This window comes from Homalodisca vitripennis, chromosome X (genome assembly GCF_021130785.1).
Source record: "Homalodisca vitripennis isolate AUS2020 chromosome X, UT_GWSS_2.1, whole genome shotgun sequence".
In the NCBI taxonomy this organism is placed as follows: domain Eukaryota; kingdom Metazoa; phylum Arthropoda; class Insecta; order Hemiptera; family Cicadellidae; genus Homalodisca; species Homalodisca vitripennis.
In genome coordinates this window covers 82,240,857-82,262,706 of record NC_060215.1, presented here as the reverse complement: position 1 = coordinate 82,262,706, position 21,850 = coordinate 82,240,857, and the positions used below count along the sequence as shown (strand labels likewise).

The 21,850-nt window shown below is 32.5% G+C and overlaps 1 protein-coding gene across 4 annotated transcripts in view; it reads right to left on the bottom strand.

The window, feature by feature from the left end:
• The window catches only part of LOC124369267 (aminopeptidase N-like), a 62,351-nt gene that overhangs the window by 2,594 nt on the left and 37,907 nt on the right, over window positions 1–21,850 (bottom strand). For all 4 annotated transcript variants that reach the window (XM_046827167.1, XM_046827169.1, XM_046827165.1 and 1 more), the window contains exons 2-15: window positions 21,094–21,272; window positions 20,278–20,385; window positions 18,825–19,006; window positions 18,064–18,219; window positions 16,613–16,775; window positions 15,026–15,174; window positions 13,495–13,678; window positions 10,507–10,663; window positions 9,159–9,292; window positions 8,241–8,372; window positions 6,237–6,441; window positions 4,852–5,129; window positions 3,467–3,657; window positions 115–282 (exon numbers count right to left, since the gene is read on the bottom strand). In XM_046827167.1, the coding sequence (XP_046683123.1) occupies window positions 115–282; window positions 3,467–3,657; window positions 4,852–5,129; window positions 6,237–6,441; window positions 8,241–8,372; window positions 9,159–9,292; window positions 10,507–10,663; window positions 13,495–13,678; window positions 15,026–15,174; window positions 16,613–16,775; window positions 18,064–18,219; window positions 18,825–19,006; window positions 20,278–20,385; window positions 21,094–21,270 (2,384 nt within the window). In that variant the 5' untranslated portion in view covers window positions 21,271–21,272. The remainder of the gene's footprint in view (window positions 1–114; window positions 283–3,466; window positions 3,658–4,851; window positions 5,130–6,236; window positions 6,442–8,240; window positions 8,373–9,158; window positions 9,293–10,506; window positions 10,664–13,494; window positions 13,679–15,025; window positions 15,175–16,612; window positions 16,776–18,063; window positions 18,220–18,824; window positions 19,007–20,277; window positions 20,386–21,093; window positions 21,273–21,850) is intronic.

The following is a 21,850-nucleotide window of genomic DNA, read 5'->3' as shown; positions in this document are numbered from 1 at the left end:
AAAGATAATGGTACCACTTAAGTTAACTGAAAATGATATACTGACGTTTAAACAATGTAAGTATACTGCAGTTAAAGATCTCATGATGTGGTGTATCTTGCCACTAGGTCTTACCTGTTGATAAGCCATACTTCCCGACTGCAACTAAGTGCCCCAAGCATCTGGCTTTGCTCTGTGCCCACGTTGGAGGCTCGGTATTTCTGCCATATGAATTCCCAGGCCTTCTCACCTCCTGCCTTCACTCCTTGGCAGTACACCAAAGATCTCAAATCCTTTGGTATCCTATACATTAAATGAAATGTTGAAGAAAATAGTTTTTATTACCAACACAATAAACCTGAAATAAAATGCCAATATAAAGTTTTAGAAGCAATGCCAAATTCTTGCTGTACATGACAAGTATATTAATTGGATCCCAAATCAAGTAAGTTTATTTTGAAATTATAATAATGGTATTGAATAGAGATATAAAACTAAACTAATAAAGCACTAAATAGTAAATATGTAATAAAAAAGTAATTAATAATCATTGCTTTGTCAAGTTTTTTTTATATAGGGTGTAACACACAATATTTTATAAAACAATATATATATATATATATATATATATATATATATATATATATATAAAACTGTCTTAGTGAATAAATTACCCCTTTGATGTAGTTTGACATTATATGGATGTGACAACTTTTAGGACTAAGTGCAATGAGAGGTTTCTGAGCTTCAGAACAGTTTGAGATCATTGTAGACAAAACAAGGAACATATGATCATATTGTATTTCACTCTGGTTGTTTTATTTTGCTGAATCAGCTGATTACAGTTATGGTGGTGTGAGTAAAAAAGTGATGATACTGTCTTATTGGAATGTATTTGTGGATTATTTATATTTAAAAAATTGATTTCCCTTTAAAAAAGTGTTTGATATTGTAATATGTTATCTCAAAGCTATGATAAGTTATAAAAATGACAGTTCAGGACTGCTAATTTCACTGCTGAATAGATAATGTTTCTTAGTTGTATGATAGTAGCAATAAACATAAAAAAATAATTATATAGTAAAATTTTTATAATAGATTATATTATATAGAGTTTTATTTTAATACTTAAGTGGGAAATCAGGAATATCTGAATAATATTAGATAAGATATTAGTGTTTTACAACATAAGATTTTGTGTATTTATACTAGCTTTGTTCATGAAAGTCATGTCTTAGCAGTTGTTGTGCAGGCTGAAACAACCTCATCAAAGGGCCAATAAAATAAGTGGTTTAAAAATCCTTCGATAAGACTCATTACTTAGCCATATTGGAAACTTGTTCAAGATGCTACTACACTCCTGGAAAAAAATTATCGCAGCACTTATTAAATTCATTTTCTAAGTTATTAATAAATCTCTAACCATGCTGTAAAAAATATATTTAAGAGAAAAAGACAAGAAAAACTCAATAAAATCTGTGTATGGTTAGTTATGTCAAGATTTAATGAATAAAAAATTATAATTTAATATGAATTAATTTATCCATTTAACTACTTACGTAATTTAACACATTATAATTATTCCACTTTAGTTGAAAGTTAATTTCCCCTTATTTAGTAACGGGTATTACCCCCTCTTGCCTGAATCACTGCCAGGAGCCTCCTAGGCATACCTTCAATGAGGTGCTGGATATCTTCAATAGGTATTCCCTGCCACTCCTCTTTTACAGCACGTTCCAGCTCTGCAAGGTTTGCTGGAGGTGGATTTCTAGCACGTGTTCGTTTTTTTAAAGTGTCCCACACATGCTCTATTGGGTTTAAATCAGGGCTTCTTGGTGGCCACTCCAGGGTAGTGATACCAACCTCTCTTAAGTAGTCTGTCACTGCTGCGGCACTGTGTGGTCTGGCGTTATCGTGCATTAGCACAAACTGAGGGCCAACGAAAGGTGCAAAAGGTACAACATGTTCTTGTAGTATAGTCTCTACATACCTAGGAGCATTTAGAGCTGGTCTAGCTATTGTTACTAACTCTGTACACGCCTCATAATTAATCCCTCCCCAAAACATAACAGAACCACCCCCAAAAGGTACCTGAGGTGAGAAACAGGCCTGAGCGAAACGTTCTCCACGCCTTCTCCATACATGCTCTCGTCCATCCGGAGACCTCAGACTGACTCTTGTTTCATCAGTGAAGAGGACTGCCTTCCAATCCTCCACAGTCCAATTGACATGATTTTGAGCAAACCGTAATCTCACTACTCGATGCCTTCTGGTGAGAAGTGGGCCTCTGGCAGGTCTTCTGCTGCTCAATGTGCCTTCATGGAGACGTCGGCATATAGTTCTACTTGTAACTTGGACATTTCGAGTGGTTCTTAACATTGCTTGCAGCTCTGTACTTGTTGAAGTACGATTTCTTAATGCGTTTAGCCTTACAAAACGGTCGTCAGCTTCGCTTGTAGCCCGAGGACGGCCCTGACCTCGCCTCCTATTGTCGCTCCTAGTTTCTTGAAACCGCTGAACCACTCTCATAACAGTTGTGTTGTGTATGCCAAACAAAGCAGCAACTTCTCTATACGAACGCCCCTGCTGTACAAAAAAACCTTATTCTAGCCGCTTCTCTTGGTGTCAAGAATCGAGGCATACTGCTGTTGCACTTCCACCACAAAGTAAACTCAGGCGCAGACTGAGAGGAGAAATGTCATTACCCTGATAAACATTTTCAGTGAGCCACATTATGGAAAAGAGCAAGGTTGTACATGTCCACATAACACACTATTGGAATTCTGTAATCATTAAGATAAGATAATTATATTAGATAAGGATAACAACTGGCCACAATATCTCCTTTATCAAGTTAAGAATCCTGAGTAACAATATGAGACAAATAAGGTATTTTTATAAGTAATAAAAGAAAATTATTTAGTGCTGTGTTAATTTTGTCCAGGAGTTTATAAATATTTTATGTAGAGTTGTACAATGTACAAAATACTTGACAGTAACTAATGTATCAAATAAAAAATGATAAAAATTGCTTTTTCAATACATTGTACTCTTGACTGTGTTTATATTGTTCATGAAACAAAATTAAAAATAGTTAAAAAATTCTTTATTTACAATCTAGTTGAAATAAAAAAAACAACTTTAAAATGAGTTAAAATACCAGAGTAGTATGATTGTCACCTCATTTTTAATTGTTCTTGTTTTATGATGTATACTAGTAAGAAATACTTTTACTAGGTAACACTTAACAACAGCTTGACCTATCTTCAGTATATGTGTTGTAAAATAAATCAAACATTAAATTAGAAAACATTCCTTAGAACTGCTAATATATTGCTGATATATGTATTAGTACTGGTTATAAATAGTTCATTTTAGAGTTAAAAAGAATTCTAAAACATTGCTAAAGCCAGATTGAAATATACTACACTTTTTCTATCTAACAACAAAGTTTTATCATTTCAACTATCTAGCAGAGTGTACGTACATGTTGGTTTCAGGAGACAACTGCCACTGACGAAACAGATCTTTAGCCTGACTCACACAGTCTCCGATGTCGAAGCGACAGGACCATGATAGGATGAGGCTCTGGTGTTTAATGCCCTCATATGTATCTGGCTGCTGTGTCATCTTGGAGAACTTGTTGTAGATGGGCTGCAGCAGCTCTCGCATGTACTCCTGCATAGAATACCGCATCAGCAAAATATCAATACAAATGCAAATGTTGGGAAGTTTCTTGGGAATGATGGAGAAACTTTGAGAGGCATTAACATGGCAACATTCCAAAATCTGTGAAGATATATTTTGATATGCCTGTAAAGTTATTATGGGTAGCTGAGCATCAGTGAAGCCTATTCCTGAGGGAGCTAGCAAAAAAACTTCTGTCTATTTGTTTATTTGCAGGGTATCTTGAGAAGCAATTGCGTTATTTTGCATAATACTTCATTCTAAATATGCAAGATTGAGTTTGATGAAGGTGCAAGTCCCTCCATGGAATGCTTCTTATCTGATGATGCTATGAAGCTTAAGCTATGCCGCTTAAGATAAATGAACTTAGAAATGTTACACAAGAGAGAACAAGAAACAGCAGCGAACATTTACTTCAACTATTTGTTGACAGACTGGTAAAGAATGGAACAACCTATCATTACACTTTTTTCTTCTTTTCTTTTTCTCTTAGGGCAAGAAACTGAGAATATACATTTAGTTCTAAAAGGACTTAGCACTGCTGGATTTCTGGAGTGACAGGATATTCTGGAAGAGTAAGGTTGGAGGTAGGGGCCGCCTCCTGTCAAGATGCATGAAGAAGAATTTGGGGCATTAATTTTAGTCATAGCTCTTTGGAAGAAGGGAAAGCCAGCTGTTTACCAGCCTTTTCAGTCAAAGCAGGCAGGGGATGGCATGTCTAGGCTAGCAACAGCCCTTAACACTTAGGAAGCCCCACTAACTCCAACATTCATCTTCCAAAGTAGACTAGAGATAATGATCTACGCTTGCAACCCAATAACTCAACATTTCCAGTTAGTGATATGCCACTCCTGCACATAAGGTTGCGCAGATTTAAGTGAAACATTGGGTTTGGTTTACCAAGTGCAGGTTCAACTGGAAGGTGTAAACCAGCCAGAAGTTAACACTTAGTCATAAAATGAACTTTGCACTGCTTATAGGATAGGATAGGAAATTTTGTGTTTTCTACTGGTTGCTTTGGTGTAACAAAGGCTTTAAGCACACACATAATTATACTAAGTATGTATGCTTGCAACCTTAATTTTATTGAACCTAAATAACTTTTAAATTGCATTTTAATAAGATAGTTAATATAAATTTGTTATGAAAATGTTTGATTGTTTATAATTAAATAATATACATTACCCTGAACTGTCCGTATTTGGGTGTTCGGCGCATCATTCTGTCAATGTTGTTTAAGGTATTAAGTGCGGCTCTCCAAGGTAAGTACTCAGTCTCATGCTTGAGGTAGCTGACCAGCCTGAATGCCAAGGGGTACGGAAGGTCTCCCCTCCAGGCCAGGTCCAGTGCATCAGACAGAATCTGAACTCGGTTCAACACGTCAATCTTGGTATAGTCAGGACTGTTCAACACATCAGCCAAGAGATTCCAGTTGTCCTTGTCGTAGTTGACTCTGTAGAGGCCTGTGTAGGTTGTCTTGTTAGTAAAATACATTCAACAAGTAGGTTTATTACAAACAAATTAAAATTAGGTCCTCAAACATTTATTTTAACCCCTAAAGAGTTTTTTACGTAGTACGATTGCGTAAAAGTGTGCTACTGACATAATATTACACATTGTTATTTTGTTCCTGTTTTATTCTGTTGTATTACACAAGAAGCATGTCTATGACAATTGTGCATTGTGCAAGTAGCGCTGACATTTTCTACTAGATGTCAGCACTTCCTTGGTCCTCTGTCATGAGTGTTTATACCTTTGTGTGTTCGCTGTAATCACACAGTGCAGACAGCTACCACATGATGTTGTTGCATCTTACCCGTCCCGAAGTATTTTATGGTTTAATTGTACAATGTGTATGTGTTTAATTGTGTATATTGTACAATGAAAAATCCAATGCATAAGCAGATCATTGGCTATGTTTGCGTGATTATGACACGGTCACATATGGTGAAAATAACTTATTGAACAATATATATAAAAAATAACAAAAATTTGGAAACACTAAAATTAACTTATTTGCATGAAAGAGTATGTATCTAAACTCTATCTGTAGAAAACCAGCTAAGGTTCAGAAAACTACATATTAGGTACAAAAAGCCAGTAAGGGTTTAATATTAAAAAATGTTATTACATTCATAAAAAATGGTCTCAAAGTTTTAGTTTAGTACAGTGTTTAGTTAATTATTAAATTAAAATATACATTCCAAATGCTTGATTACATTCTCATCACTACAGCTCATTACATGCCTCACAAAATGGCCTGAACAGAAGATTAAAAAAATTTTGGTTCTGAATTTATTGAAAGTTAAATACTTATTTTTGTAATTTGTAAAATATATTTTGGCACTGTTTGATTTACTAAAATAGACTACTACTGGTAAACTTATAAATAACATAGTTTGATTTGTACATAAGTTACATGCATGTAATGTGTGTTACATCTTCACTCTTCATAAAAGTGAGGATGTTATAGAATAGTTATTCATTTGCCTATGCACCACTAGTTCCAGCTAGTACAGCAATTACTCTGAGACTAATTGACTGTACAGGTCTATAATTCGGTTATTCACCTGCAAATTTGTTATTGAATACGACCCACTCCGTGCTGCTGGCCTGGATATCTATTGACAGCTCTTTCTCATTGCAGCTCAACCATTGTTTGGGTCGGGTTTCACTGAAGTTTGACAGTTTTGGTGTTGAGAAAGTCAAGGGTATCCACCAGCAAGTGTTCAGTTTGTTTTCTTCATCCTTTGATTTTACGGCAAGGAATCGATGCTGTTAAAAATACATTCATTATTATTATTATCAATTCCATAACAAAATGTAGTCAATAATAAGTTAGTTGCTGATAAAAATCAAGTATGAGGACTTAGTCAAAGATCATAAATTTATTTTGTTAGAGTGAATACCTCAATGAGTGAGGTAAACATAGGTATGTTTTGTATGCTTTAATTGGCTGCTATAGATAGAAATAATATATTGAGAATGAAAGACCTCAAGTTTCCATCACTCTTTCATGTTTGTGTTTAAAAAAAGTTTTCAAAGAATTACAGAATACATTTTTGTATTTACATAAATTATCTGAACTAACACAAATTTCCTGGTTTAAATTTTTTTCTGTACTACCCTAACCTGCAATGAAATAAATGTGTTTATAATTGTAACAGTATATTGTTTAGTTGTCTTTTTAAAATATAATCAGTCATTAAGGGATCAATTTTACTGAAATTAGGAATAACTTTTTCAAGAGTGAGAAGTTGAATTATCAGTAAAGAACATAATATCAATTTTTTTGGAACATACACAATTTTAGGAGACAGCAGTGTATTAAAAGTAACAATACATGTATCATTACTATTAGAAATTGATTTCTGTAAATTATTGCACACAACACACTCTGATTATATTGAGAAAAAAAAACAACTTGAACCAAATCATACAAATTTAATACTTAGTTAATTTACTTTCATAGTTTTACTACACCTATTGGGCTAATGGAAAAACTCATAATTTAATAGCAACAAACTTTGAAATCAAAACTTTGAATTGAATATTTTAACCTAACTTAAAATTGTTTAGACATTTTACACAATAATATGTCATGCAATAAGTTTATAAATAACTAATCAATTTGTAAGACTACCAATTTACTACAACTGACTAAGTTGGTTTTTTTTACATAGTTAAACAATGATTTAAAACATCCAAGGTGAGTTATAGTACATCCTGAAGATCAGAGATATGCATGGAAAAATAAGCATATTAACGAGTTATAAAATGATAAAATATGAGCTGTCATTGTTGTCTGTGTGTGCATTCTATAAAAGTGAATTTTTCATTTTTTAACTGAAAACACAATTTTATTTCAGGGAAGTAAGATATTCTGTAGTTTTATTTTGTACTATGAAAATCACAAATTTGAATTTATTTTAATGATCTTAAAACTGTTGAACACTTTTTGGAATTATGTATCACTCAGCTCACATTTTATCATTTCACAACTCGTTAATATGCTTATCTTTCATACATACATACATATATATATATATGTTTAATTACTTATTATATGAAGTGTCGAAGGACATAAAGTTGTAATAGTTACTTTTTGATAAATGGATCAAACTGATGTTTTTTTATACAGGTATTTTCACAAAAGACTTATATGTGAAAATCATTAGTAAATCTGGCATGGAAATTTTGGTTTTATATAGAATCTAGAAATACTGTTACATGAGAGTATAGAACACTGTTGAAGTAATGGTTTTACTTTTTATCCAGCCAAAAACTGGTTTACTTTATTTAGATTTTTTTTATTTTAATGTTTCTTATTTATTAACTTTTTTAACTTCCTACAGTTTTATTGATTAGTATTTAAACAAATCTTCATTGAATGTTTACATACTTACTATAAACGTATATATCCCGAATTCTCTACGGGGTTTTATAAACAACCTGTGTAAACACAAGGCATCTTCCTCCGACAGCCCAGTTATGGTCAAGGTCATAAACGTTTCATTCATAAAATATTGCAAGTAAGGCTACTGTTTACAGAACTATTAGTTTAACATGTTTACCTGACTGACTGTTGCTTTTCCATTTTGGTAATCTCTTACGACAGAGAGAACTGGATATCCAGTTTGAACTGTCCATGAGTCCATTATCAGTTTGACACTGAGTTCTGCGGATAATGTATTCGCCTTATGTGCCTTTAAACAAAAAACAAAATATTGTTACAAAATCAAAATATTCAAAGCAATGTATAATATTTTAATTAATATCAACAATTGAAACAAAACTTAGCTAGGAAGATAGTATTGGTGGGAATGAATACCATAATCCAATTTCAGCCTTGGAATAAGAAACCTGTCCAATTTCCAACTGTGTGTTGCCTGGCAAATCTGTTTTCATTGATATTCCAGTTATCCACATTCCACTTATAAATCAATAATAAGTAAACTCACTGTTATGATTGGGAAAATGATACTCCCTACTTAGGTAAAGAAACATTTATTCTGTAAATATTTATTTATGAAATTTTTATAATGTTTACAAATGCTTATCAAGGAACATGTACTAACACAGTTCCACTACAATGGAATTACTTTGTTGTATGACAACAATAATTGATATTCATATAACAAACATTCAACAAAACTTTTATTCTGTTCCTTCTGCCACAAGATCTTATGATAACAGACTGTGATTTGGCATAGTAATAGATTATTATTTATACAACTGCTTAGGTAACATCAATAAAGGATTCTTAGCCCTCAGTTAATAACAAATAAATGTAATTCATTAAAAAGACTACAGGTTTTATTATGACTTTTCTTATAGGATATGTTATGAATTCCTTAGGGATTTTGATGCATATCTCTTAGTTTAAAAAAAGGTTGGACTTGCTGCAGTAAGGGAATTTTATTTATGTTACTAAAATCTTAACACGAACTTAATGAGATGGTTACTTCTTTTAATGACTTGTAATAACTCACTTGTTCTGTCAAAGAAGCCCATAAATCATCTTGAGCTGCATTTCCATATCGGTGCTTCTTTAGGTATTCACTGACACCATGTCTGAAGACTTCCTCTCCCAAAAACAGGTTCATCATACGCAACAAGAAAGCACCTGAAAAGGGTGCCATTTCTCTGTGATTAGTTAATATTAAGAAGGAAACATTTATGAAATTGTAGTAAACAAATATTAGTTGAATATAATTAAAAAAACACACAAAAAAACTAATTATCGCTGTTGAATTTAACATTGTAATTTATGTCAATGGGACTTATATTATATTACTGTTTTTGATATGATGATATTTTAGGTAAAACTAATGACAATGGTAATCAAGAAGAAACAGCTGACCAACAATGTTTGGAGAATTTTGTCATTACCAATGAATTCTCAATTTGACAATGTTACTTACTATCTTTCTCTTGGCTAAAAATATCTTTAACCCTTTAAGGAGTGCGTGTAAACTATACATAATGAGTAAGGACGTATATTCTTATAGTGGCTCAAAGGAGTACGGACGTCATATGACGCCTCTCTCTATTTTTGTATTATCGTAAATGCGATGCTATTACTGATTGCCTTTAAGTAGATTTGTCTGTAAAGTGGTTCCATCTATCGGACAACATACTTAACTTCCATGTTTGTGCTCGCAATCACTTGTAATCTGATTTTACCACCAGATCGCAGTAGCCACTGACTCAAGGTCATGTTGCACGTGCATCGTTTTACTGTCAGAATATGCCGCCACATTATACTAGCCCTAGCCATTCCTTGTATACTGCATACTGTGGCCATGTTTAGAGTGACATATTTGTTGAGCAACCATCTACTTTGTTACTGTTGTCTAAATGCAAGACAATATTGATTGACTCTGCCGTAATGATGAAATAAGACATTTGATTTTGAAAAAGTACTGAAATATTGTAGTCCTTTTTTACTAAGCTTTCAAATGTAAATAAACATTTTTTAAGAGATTTTAATTTTTTACTCCTTTTGGTAATTTTTTGGATTTCATCTGATACTCATTTTAGCCTATCAAAAGAAGACGTCATATGACGTCCATACTCCTGAAAGGGTTAATTTTATTCTAAAAGTAATGGCATTTTTTGAGAGATTAATTTGGAAAATAAAAATAACCTAAAGAAACAATAGCTTAAAGACATTTCTGCGTTGGTAGCAGATGCCTCAACAAATGGTAAATACTTATATGTTTTAAAATGAGGAAGAGTTAAATCTTATTGTGAAAAATATTTTACTGTAAAGTTATTAAGTTAAAGGCAAAAAATCTCTTCACTCTTGAACAGCTTAAATTAAGAAATATTTCTTACCTTTCTTGTATGATATATGGTCAAATATCTGAGTAATTTCACTAGGATGACCAATGGGAACAGAAACGGGATGTGAGGACTCCAAAGCATCCAAAGAATAAACTGTTAGAAGATTTTCTACTGCAACTCCATCTAGTGAATTCCATTCTGGGAATTCCTAAAAATAAAAATGTTTATATAAGTTTATTGTTAAAAAAAGGTTTTAAATACCATTGCATGTTATTTTAGTGATATGTTCACTAGCAGAAGAAATAATTGGTTTTAATTGATTTACTGAAACTATTAAATTAAAAGGAATCCAAAATAAAGAGAGCTTTCAGTTTTTCTACCAAATGTAAAAATGATTGGAAGAATAACTCTTGGGTAAATAAATAGATATAATTATAAAATACAATAGAACAAATGTACTTATTACGATAAAGCACCTCAGAAAATAAAAGTTTAAGACATACAAAGAATTGCACATTTATAAAATGTAATAAAACTTTCAAACTGGTACAAACTCTTTTACTTGCATGTTTTTAATCATATACAAGTATTTTCATCATCTAAAGAAATCTTAGTATGTTAGCAAAATGGTAGAATTTTTCAAATGACCTCCATTTAGCTGTACCAATATGTGCAGTCTGTAAATAAATTTATCTCCTCCTTTCGCACATAATTTTAAATCATGAAAAGAGAATAAGGTTTTATTATACTATACTTTAATTATTACTTTGATATTAAAGACTAGGAGAATATTGCACAATCCTAACTGTGGTTTGAAGCTGCTATACACTAGAACTAGTTAGTATTTACGAGGGGGGTACCCAAAAAAAACCGGAATTATTTTATAAAAATTATATATTATCAAATTTTTTACAATACGACCTTATCTCCTTCAAAATAATCTCCATTACAACTAATACACTTGTCCCAACGGTATTTCCATTGATCAAAACATTTTTTGTAGTCATCTGTAGAAATGGCTGCAAGCTCGAGCTTCGTTTTTTTCTTAACCTCTTCAACGCTGTCAAATCGTTGACCTTTCAAGCCTCTTTTCATGTGTGGAAATAAAAAAAAGTCACATGGAGCGAGGTCAGGCGAGTAAGGTGCGTGGGGCAGCGGAACCATGCCGTTTTTGGCTAAAAACTGCCTAACTGAGATGGCTGTGTGTGCCGGTGCGTTGTCGTGGTGGAAGAACCAGTCTCCAGTCTGCCACAAATCGGGTCTTTTCTGGCGAACACTGTTGCGCAATCTTCTTAAAATCTCCAAATAACTACTCTCTGATAGTTCCTCAATTGTCTGTCGACGGTCGGTGAGCACAAGTTCACGAATTTTCTCAACATTTTTGTCCGTTCGAGAGGTTGATGGACGTCCAGAACGAGGTTTGTCTTCAATCGACATGTCACCATTTTTAAATCGAGCGAACCACTCGTAGACCTGAGTTTTCCCCATAGCATCATCTTTGTAAGCTGTATTCAACATTAAAATAGTTTCTGCAGCATTTTTACCAAGTAAAAAACAAAATTTCACAGCTGCACGTTGTTCACTTAAACTTGCCATGACAAAAAACGAAACAAGAACAAAACATGGTTAGCGAAAACAGTCACTACGAACGAACGAACAGAATGCACTAGGACAACGGAACTGGGGTCACTGAGCTCGCAATGGGTTGCGCGACACACGCCTAGCGGCAGGAATGTGTACTACACTCTGCCGGCTGCCAGCAATACAATTCCGGTTTTTTTGGGTACCCCCTCGTAGATAGGTAGTAGCATCTAATTATGACAGTTTTGGATTTTACTGAAGCTAAAAGATCATTAATAATGACTATACAAGGTGGAGACCTGAAACAGATCCCTGCAGAACCCCAGATTCAACAAACTAAGAACCACTGAGCATTAGCGAGAAATGTCTTTGACAATTTTAATACGATTTAAAGAATTAAAGAGGTGTGCCAAAACTTGTAATATTCCAGTTTTTAAAACTAATTTGAATTATTTACACAGTTAAGGACTTTGCTAAGGTCACACAAAGTGGACCTAAAATGTATATGACTCTTACAAATCTAAAACTTAATGATTTTTTAATTGTTATATTTTTATAGTTCTAGACATAGCAATGTAATATTTCATAATATAGTATTTTTCAAACTTACCGTGTTTTATCTGAAATACTTTTTTAATGGAGAGTTCTCAATTTTCTACAATTTTTATTTGATATCTGAGTGGTTAAAAGCAAAACTCATAAATGGCATACAAAGAATAGTGATAGTTTGGTTACAACTAAAATTTAGTCATCTCAATCCTAGAAAGAAAAAACACCCTGAAAACTATATATATATATATATATATATATATATATATATATATATATATATATATATATATATATATATATATATATATATATATATATATATATATATATATATATATATATATATATATATATATATATATATATATAAATATATATAGATGAGAAGTGTTTCCATAGACCCAGAACTTTCACCCTGATGCAGTCAATGCCTTGTGCTCCTCTTTTGCTATGCTTCAATTCACTGAGCTCTAACGTTCATTAATGTTTGGTTATGGAAATAAACATTTGGCAACACCAAATAAATACTGTAGGTACTAAAGTGTGTAAAGCTGTATTTTTTTAATATTTACAAAGAATTTAATTTGTCAAATCATTGCGTTTTTAATTGTATACGGTTAGTTGAATACGCAACCTTCAATTATCTTTATAAAAGTTAAAAGTTTTTATTATTTGTAGACTGGTGACTACCAATTGTGACTTTTTGTATAACAAAACTGAAAAATAGTTTTAATGCACAAATTGACAATATTTTCAGTGTTTTTAAGAACTATGTCATATCATTTTTAAAGTCAGTGTGAAATTGCTTTTAACCATAACTCTAAATATTGTATATTACTAAGAGAAATGGTTTGTATAGCTTTTGAAAATATTAACTCAGTTTACATCATTTTAAAATGGACTTACATGATGAACACCGAGGCCAGCAACATACGTGGCAAATCCTTCATTGAGCCAAAGATCAGTCCACCAGAACATGGTAACAAGATTGCCAAACCACTGGTGAGCTAATTCATGAGCAATTACTGAGGCGATGTTATGTTGGAAAGCTCGGGAAGTTGTTCTCTCATCATACAACAGAGCTGTCTCCCTGAAATCAGGTTCACAAGTTTAATACATAAAAGTTTTACTTTTCAAAATGCTAGCAATATTAAATAGAAAATAGTACCAAAAGGACAATTGGAAGAAAATAGAATGGAGGAGGATGAAATGTACAAGGACAAGAGGGGTGCTGATCCTCATAATATTAATTGCTGATGTATTTCTTGACTTCCACATGTGAGGTGATTATATTTCTGCCCTGCGTTCTCCAGATTTCAAGATTCTACACCAATTGAATGTGGATAGTACAAAACGTAACATTATTAGCTTCAAAATTTTGTTTTTGAGACAAACCAGAAGATTATCAGAATATTTTAGCACTTTCGTAGTTGGCAAGTTACTTGGGTGTCTGTGATAAAATGTTTAACACGAGCTTTTTTACAGCTAATTTGTGGTTTATTGCATTTCTTATTAATTTTAAAATAGTACCCAGTATAACACTCCAATCAGTGTCCAATTTTGGGTTCAGCCAATGTGTTGCTGGTAAATCGAGAGAAGCTAAAATTGTTGAGTCTGTATATATCTATAAGGAGTAAAGTCTGGAGCTTTTAGATACACTCTTTAACTTGGGGATGATTTATTGAGGGTAAAGCTACAAAATGATTTGAGTATGAATTTAGGTTCGGGTGTATCCAAATCACATTTTATATGTCACATGACATCTGCAGTGTCCCCTTGGATGTTATGAAGTATTGTAAAAGTCTAGCCTTCCCTCGGGTGCTATAGGTATTGAATTCGATATGAAAGTCAATTTCAGAAATCTAAACATCTAGTCAAGGTCAACATCTCTGTAATTCAAACTCTGAACTACAAGACTCAGTTGTAAATTGGTTATTGATTTATTAACACTTGAAATGAAACATTCAATCTTAGCTAGAAACAAGGATACTCCTCATTTACCCATCACATTTATTCTTGATTCATATTAAAAGCGCAATTATGTGTGATGATGGCTGTTGAGTTTATAGTTGATAATAATGATATACAGCAGTAAAACAATAATAGTCTAAACTCCTAATGACGGTTATCACAATAACAATAAAATAGTAACATTAGCTACAGACTTTGCACACATTTGACAGCTGACTACTTATAGTGACTGGATGCTATCCATCATTGTAAGTTTATGTAATGTGTTTGTAAACGTGTAACATCCTTATAAGCATACAAAAATTATTAGGATTGACAGTGAAGTTCCCAAAAGGGACAGCTCACTTTTTAAGTTGATAGCCTGGAAACAAATTACATATTGACAGCCAATATGATCTATTATTAAAGACCATTTTTGCGATAATAGCATATTGGATGAAGATTACTGAACTCTGTTCCAACTCACCTGTAGGTGATAAGACCCCAATTTTCCATAGCTCCTGCACTGAAATCTGGAATTGCGACCATGTCTTGTTTTGGTAAGGGGTATCCAACATCAAAATACTGTTCGTAATACGAGAGGAATTTGGGTCCCACTGTTCGGGCAAATTCCACCTGAAAAAGTATTGGGTTGAGTAACAAGAAGTTGTACTCATTAAACTTACACAGATTCATTTAACAATACCAGAAGTGTCCTCTAGTGCTATGTGCATTTCAACACTAACAATGGTTTCAAGGTATTCAAGCTTATAAAAGTTGAAAAGCAGTTAAAAATGCCCTAAGGAGTATTTTAGTTAGTATTAAAATAAATTGAATTAGCTAGGATAGCTTAAAAATTAATACTTGTGAGCAATACCAAGTGGTAATAAATATATTTAAATTTCCGGAGGAGCCAAATAAAGAGAATTTCATAATATAACTCAAGCATGGTTCATAACACATTCTAACAGATCTAAGCGTGTAAAAATTGATATGTATAAACAACAAGAAGTGTAGAGACTGGGATCCAATATAAGCTATCACATGAGGTGATAGAAAGTGTTTATTTGACACTTTTTGTCAAAATCATGTTTTAGATATACACTGAATCTTATGAAGGATATTTTATAAAAACATTTGGTGAAAGAAATATTTAGCAAAAGTATCATTTTATAGATTAGTAATGATTTTTGTTTGGGATGACATATTACAATTTCAACATCAAAATGGTAGTCTTGTTGACAACAAATCTATAGCAACAGGATGCGTTTTGGATATCACAACGCCAACAGGTGATGTCCAAAAGTCATTTTAGATATAAGCCTACTAGGGAGAATAGCATTGGTCTTTAAAACTTTGTTTCTTTTATTTCACAAATTTAAATAAAATATAAATATACGTGTTTTAACTAAAAGTAAAACTGAGTTTTCTGGGAGAATAATATTGATTTAGAAGTGAGGACATATAAATGAAAGAATTTTACTTTAAGTAATGAATTGTGTTTTTATCATATTTCAAAGGTATTGTATATTGTAAAACAATTATTATAAACAGTAACAAGGTTGAGGTTATAGAAACTGACAAAGTAAATTTCAACCCAACTAATTTTTCAAAATTCTTCAAAAGTGTTTCAATTAATAGTTATCGCAACGTAACAGTGATGAATTTATCTACTAATTTGTAGAAAGCTGCATGATAAGGGTGTGCCAATAACTCCCAATCGGTATTGATCGGTACTGGCTAACTAAAAACACAAGTATATATAGCAATACTACAGGTACTGGCTACTATACGTGCAGTCTGGATATTCCAGAGCTCGGGAGCTTATAGCCCCGCCACCTCCAGTTATAGAAATTGAGCACTGAATATTCCAGTAACTGATAATACTCGTAATTGTAATTGTGCTACATACGATGCTGCACAGCATGTAGTGCCCAACGACAAATAGAATAAATTAGTCCTAAATATATATTAAATATCTGCTTTTATCAATAAATTTGCAAACTCAATATTAGTTGCTTTTGCAATAAATACAGTATATATGCTAAAATTTAGAATTTCCATAACTTTTTACCTGTCCAATAGCATCTTTTCGGGCCCAGATACGGAAAACAACATTGTTTGACTGATGATCGGACTCTCTAAATTCGAAATCGCTGACCATGAAAGCCACCAGGTAAGTAGACATTGGTACAGTATCCTTAAACTGGTCCCATACCCAGCCTGGCTTGTTTTCACTGTAACATAAATTACACAATCAGAGAAACTAAAAAAAAACAAAAGGAATCAATGTAAATTTGAATGTGATTGAGAGAATTTTAATTTTAACTCATTGTGTTGTGATATAATCTTACCATATTATCTTTATTAACATTTCAGAAGTCACAGGTTATGTTACCATATTTTTCCTGACTGTCAGGAGTCATAGATAATCTTACCACATCTTTCTTAATCTGGTAAGAGTCACAGCACAATATAAGAACATATTACAGTCGAACCTAGATAAATCGAATATTAAGGAACTTCCACTTTGCTTCAAGTGGTTTGATATATAAATTGTTTGAGTTATTAAGGTTATATTATTATAGAATTCGACTCACAGAGGACAAAATACATCATATTACTCTTACACTACTCACCAACAGTCAAAGTTTTCACCTTTCTTTGAGCCACCTTCTTGAGCCACTCTTCACTTTTACATTGTTACTCACAAATGTAAAAACACAATCAAAGTACAGTACCAGAGCGTGTGACTTGCTGACAAAGGACTGGCAGGCATCAGACAGGTAACTCACTGACAGGTCACAACACGCTTCTCTAAGTCTGTTTTGTACTCCTCGGATTTTTGAGATAGTGAGATCCGAGAAAAAAATTCGAGTTTTAGAGGTAGAATTTAAATTGTGAAGGTCAATTAAAAGAGAGTTTGAGTTCGAGTTATAGAGGTAAAATTACTCTGAAATTCAAATTACAGAGGTAAAATTTAATCATAAGACCTTCTCAAGCTATCCATGGTAATTTTTATTGATTTATAGTGGTTTCCTCAAGGGGATCTGTACAAATTCGAGCTATCAAAGAATTAAAATTAAAGACCTTCAAGGTATCGAGGTTTGATTACATAACAATTTCTGTACACTTAATTAACACAGAGAAATTTTTGTTTCTATATTATTTCCTCCGGCGCCTCCACATTTAGTTTGTGCACCCCCTTTCTAATCAACTATCTTTGATACAGCCATTGTCTATATAAAATGATGATTAGGTAATGTGTACTTCAGTCACTGTATTAATTAGAAGATAAAGTGGAGTGTGTTGCTGGTATTACTGGCTATGCATTTGCTCCACCACATCACTACTACAAACAGCTTTTGAGTTACACCGACTGTCTAGCACGTGTTGTTGGTCTAGTTAGTGAGGTTTTACTGTACTATGACACAATGTTCTTCCCTCATAATTTGATTTGGGAATCTTCTATATACTAGTATATTGTAAACCCAAGTAATTGATTAATTATTATAAAATACTTACAAAGGTATAGTCTGCACTAAAGGCATGTTGCTTACAGATGTGAATTCTTGTTTGTGACCCATTTTTATAGTAAAGATGGCCTTCATGCTAGGTTCGTCAAAACATGGGAAAGCCCTGCGAGCATCTGTAGACTCAAACTGAGTGACAGCCAGCCATCTATGGAAAGAGCAAGAGATGGATTAATGGTATCCAATATCATCATACTTGTAAAACTTACATATTAGTGAGTGATTGATATATGTACATTAAATAATTTGTGTTCACTGATTAGGTGTGATTTGGTTTGTTTGACAAAAATATACTAATTAATTAATTTTCTAACTTTTAACTTTCCACAAAAATGGTAGTTATGAATTTTCTGCTTTGTATCCTTGGTGGAAGTAAGTTGGTTTTAATGGAAAAGACATTTTTTGTATACTTCCACATAAAATTTATTAAAATAGCGCTTTCGCCGGTTAAGGCATCATCAGTTTGACATTGTAACAATGTCAAACTGATGATGCCTTAACCGGCGAAAGCGCTATTTTAATAAATTTTATGTGGAAGTTATGAATTTGTTCATCTTCCGTAAACCTCCATGCTTTTCAACATTTATAGAAACAATTTAAAATCATGGACTTTTTAACAAAACATCAAATATCAATATAAGTTTAAATTCTAGTATGAATTCTGATAAAACATTTTGTATTGTAAAAGAGTAGAGATGAAAATGGAGGGTCATTATTAAATGAATAAAACTTAACTAAACTAATTCCACTTACTTGGTTGTATTGGTAGATCTATCCAGATAACTGGATCTGTAGTATCCAGCCAATCCTTCAGATAGTATGCCATCGAATGGTATGTACAGGGTATACTTCGTTCCTGGGTTTAATTTTTCCTTCAGCTTTATGACCAGAAACTCATTCTTTATGTCATGATCGATTCCAGATAACGGCAAATCCTGAAAAAGTGGGATGAATGAGTCATTACAGTGTCCTAGCAGTGGAATACCAAACCGTTGTTGTATAATAATAACCTCTTTCAAGGGTTCACGTTAATTAATAAATGTATTATTTTAAATTTAATTCTAAATTATATAAATTTTTACTATTAGAAACGCAATAAAAATGTATTCAGCTTTTAACAGCGATAGATTTGCATTGTATACTTCCACTAAAAGTTAAGACCACAGCAGGAAAGCCCACACCCTACTTATGAATTTGAGAACAAATTATGTCAATCATAATATACATAATTATGAAATATTAATTTGAAAGAAATAATCAGAATAATCGTAACTTATACTTGTAAATTATTTATTTAATAAATTCCCATTTTCTTATTCTTATATTTCTTTGTTGATTTATGAGCACTTTTCTCTTATTTTATAACAGAAACAGAAATGTTTATGAAATGTCTCATTTTAAGGTACAAGTTGTATGCACACAACTGCCTTTTAGTTTTCCCAATATTACTGCTGGTTATTCAGCAAAAGATCTTGAGCTTTTACATATCAATAAGTTAAATTTAAATACACATCTTAGAAAAATGTCTACGGATCTATCTGGATGGTTGTAAGATATATCTTTAAATAGAGATGTTGTGGAAAATGCTTTACAATTTAACACAATTCACATGTTAACAGAGCTTCAATGTAGGTTTCAAACAATGCACAAAGGTCATCTAGTTGGACAGAACTCAGTAATGACATATCTAAGGATGAACCAAGCTCCATGTTTGATATCAATTAAATTATTGAAAACCACTGTCTCAAGACAAGCACTTTGGAAGACATGAGGATATAAATAGATGAGCTTCTTATTTCACTAAGAGAAGCGAGGATCACTAAGAAAGCAGTTCTGTGGGTGGCTAATATCTCAAACCATCTACAGTTTTGACAAATTTATTGAAGCAGCACATCTGAAATGATCTGAAACAATTATATCAGCATTTTGCTTTTCTGCAATAATTCATTCATCCTAGTTATTATTGTGGAAATGAATGGTGTCAACATTGACGTCTCAATGAATAAAAAGATTTGTCTACTGACCAATAAATGATATAATAATTATGGTACTATAACGGCCCAATAATGATAACTCAATTGTGTCATAACAAATAATAGGGTTATTTCGGTTGGTGTTTCATGCATGATCTACTTAAGATTGTGAAACACTGAATTAGATACGTGCCATGGCATTGTAATGTTACAGTAGTAAATGTTTTACTTACTTCAAATTGTTGTTCCTTGATGATACGTTTGAAAGTCACTTCCTTCTCATGTATGTTCAAGTTAACAGAATGTAGATAGATTGTGTCAGTAGGCAGTTTGCACTCCATCTAAAAATTAATATTTTTTTGTTACATCCTCTAAAAGTTCCATTTTGGTTCATGTAAAATTTATAGTATAAATATTGTTAGATGTAGATTTGCACTAAATTCAAAGCAGGGAAGAATGGAATTTTACAGGTACCTGATATAATAAGACACTTCAGGAGGGTAGTTTTTCATTAACAAGACAAATTTTTATATTATTTATGAACTTACCTCATGGTCTATATAGGGTACATAAACACATCTATTTGACCAAAGCTAATGTAAGCTATGATATTTTACACAAGCTTATTTCGTGAAGATAAAATTTCAGTAGTTGTTGATTTTTATACAAAATAAAAAATATACCGGCCGGATAGTGAAGGTAACACAATTTTTTCAAACATTTGTCATTGAAGCTGAATAGATGTTTACCAGCCATTTAGCTTATTGTGTAGCATGAAACTCTTCCCCAGATCACATTAGTTGCAGGAAATGTAATAATATCATTCTATAATCCTGGGTTTGATTACATTCTGACAGCAACTTTTTGGTCAACCACCAATACTACATATTTATAATATAGGTTGTGTAAATATATGTACATCTCAGAGACTATTAAGTGGAATTTATAAAACACAGTACTGATCAATATGCCGTTCAATATCCCAAGTCTTTGAAATTTATTAGGAGAGGTTTTAAGATAGAAATAAAATATGAAAAGAATTGACTCACTTCGATATGAACATTGCCAGTGTAACTGAAGTTGTCGAGATCTGTTACTATTTCCAAGATGTAATGGGAGGGCACCACATCTCCCTTCAGCCGGTAGGAGGGCGGTTCATAGGGCGCATTCTCAGCTGATGTGAACCCTACAAAGACTAGCAAAGCTAGCACTCCACTTTGAAGCATACCTGTAAATAAACAAACATTTTAGACCAATGACTATAAAAATTATTGTTATGTAAATAACATGTTCTGGCATAGATTAGACCACTTCTCAATAGCACTCTTGCTATCCGAACAGGTTTCTGAAATATATAATTTTTAGAAGAAATTAATGCTGGTTCAGTCTAAAACAGAATACTATTCTACATAACTTATCAATTCCGAATCATCCAGAACAGCATTTAACAAATATTGATTGCAGGTGACATTATAACAGTTTTAAAAATATTCTTACTACATATAATGGTTTTGCTTGGAGATAAGATCCAATGCACAGAAGATCCAAAAATGTACTCTTCTACACACTGCCCTACAAAACATTGCTCAACAGTATTTGATCTTCTATTAAAAACAAAATCTCATCACAAAAGATTTACAAAAGACAAACTAGGTTTTTTATTTAAGTTATATATGGTTGGCTACTAGACATTCTGTTGAATTATATTCTCTTAAGGTGCTAGAGGTTACTAAAAAGCTGTAAGCCACACTCTTACTAAACACCTAAGTTTAAGTAGCTAGAGACAGTGACATAACTAGGACTTAG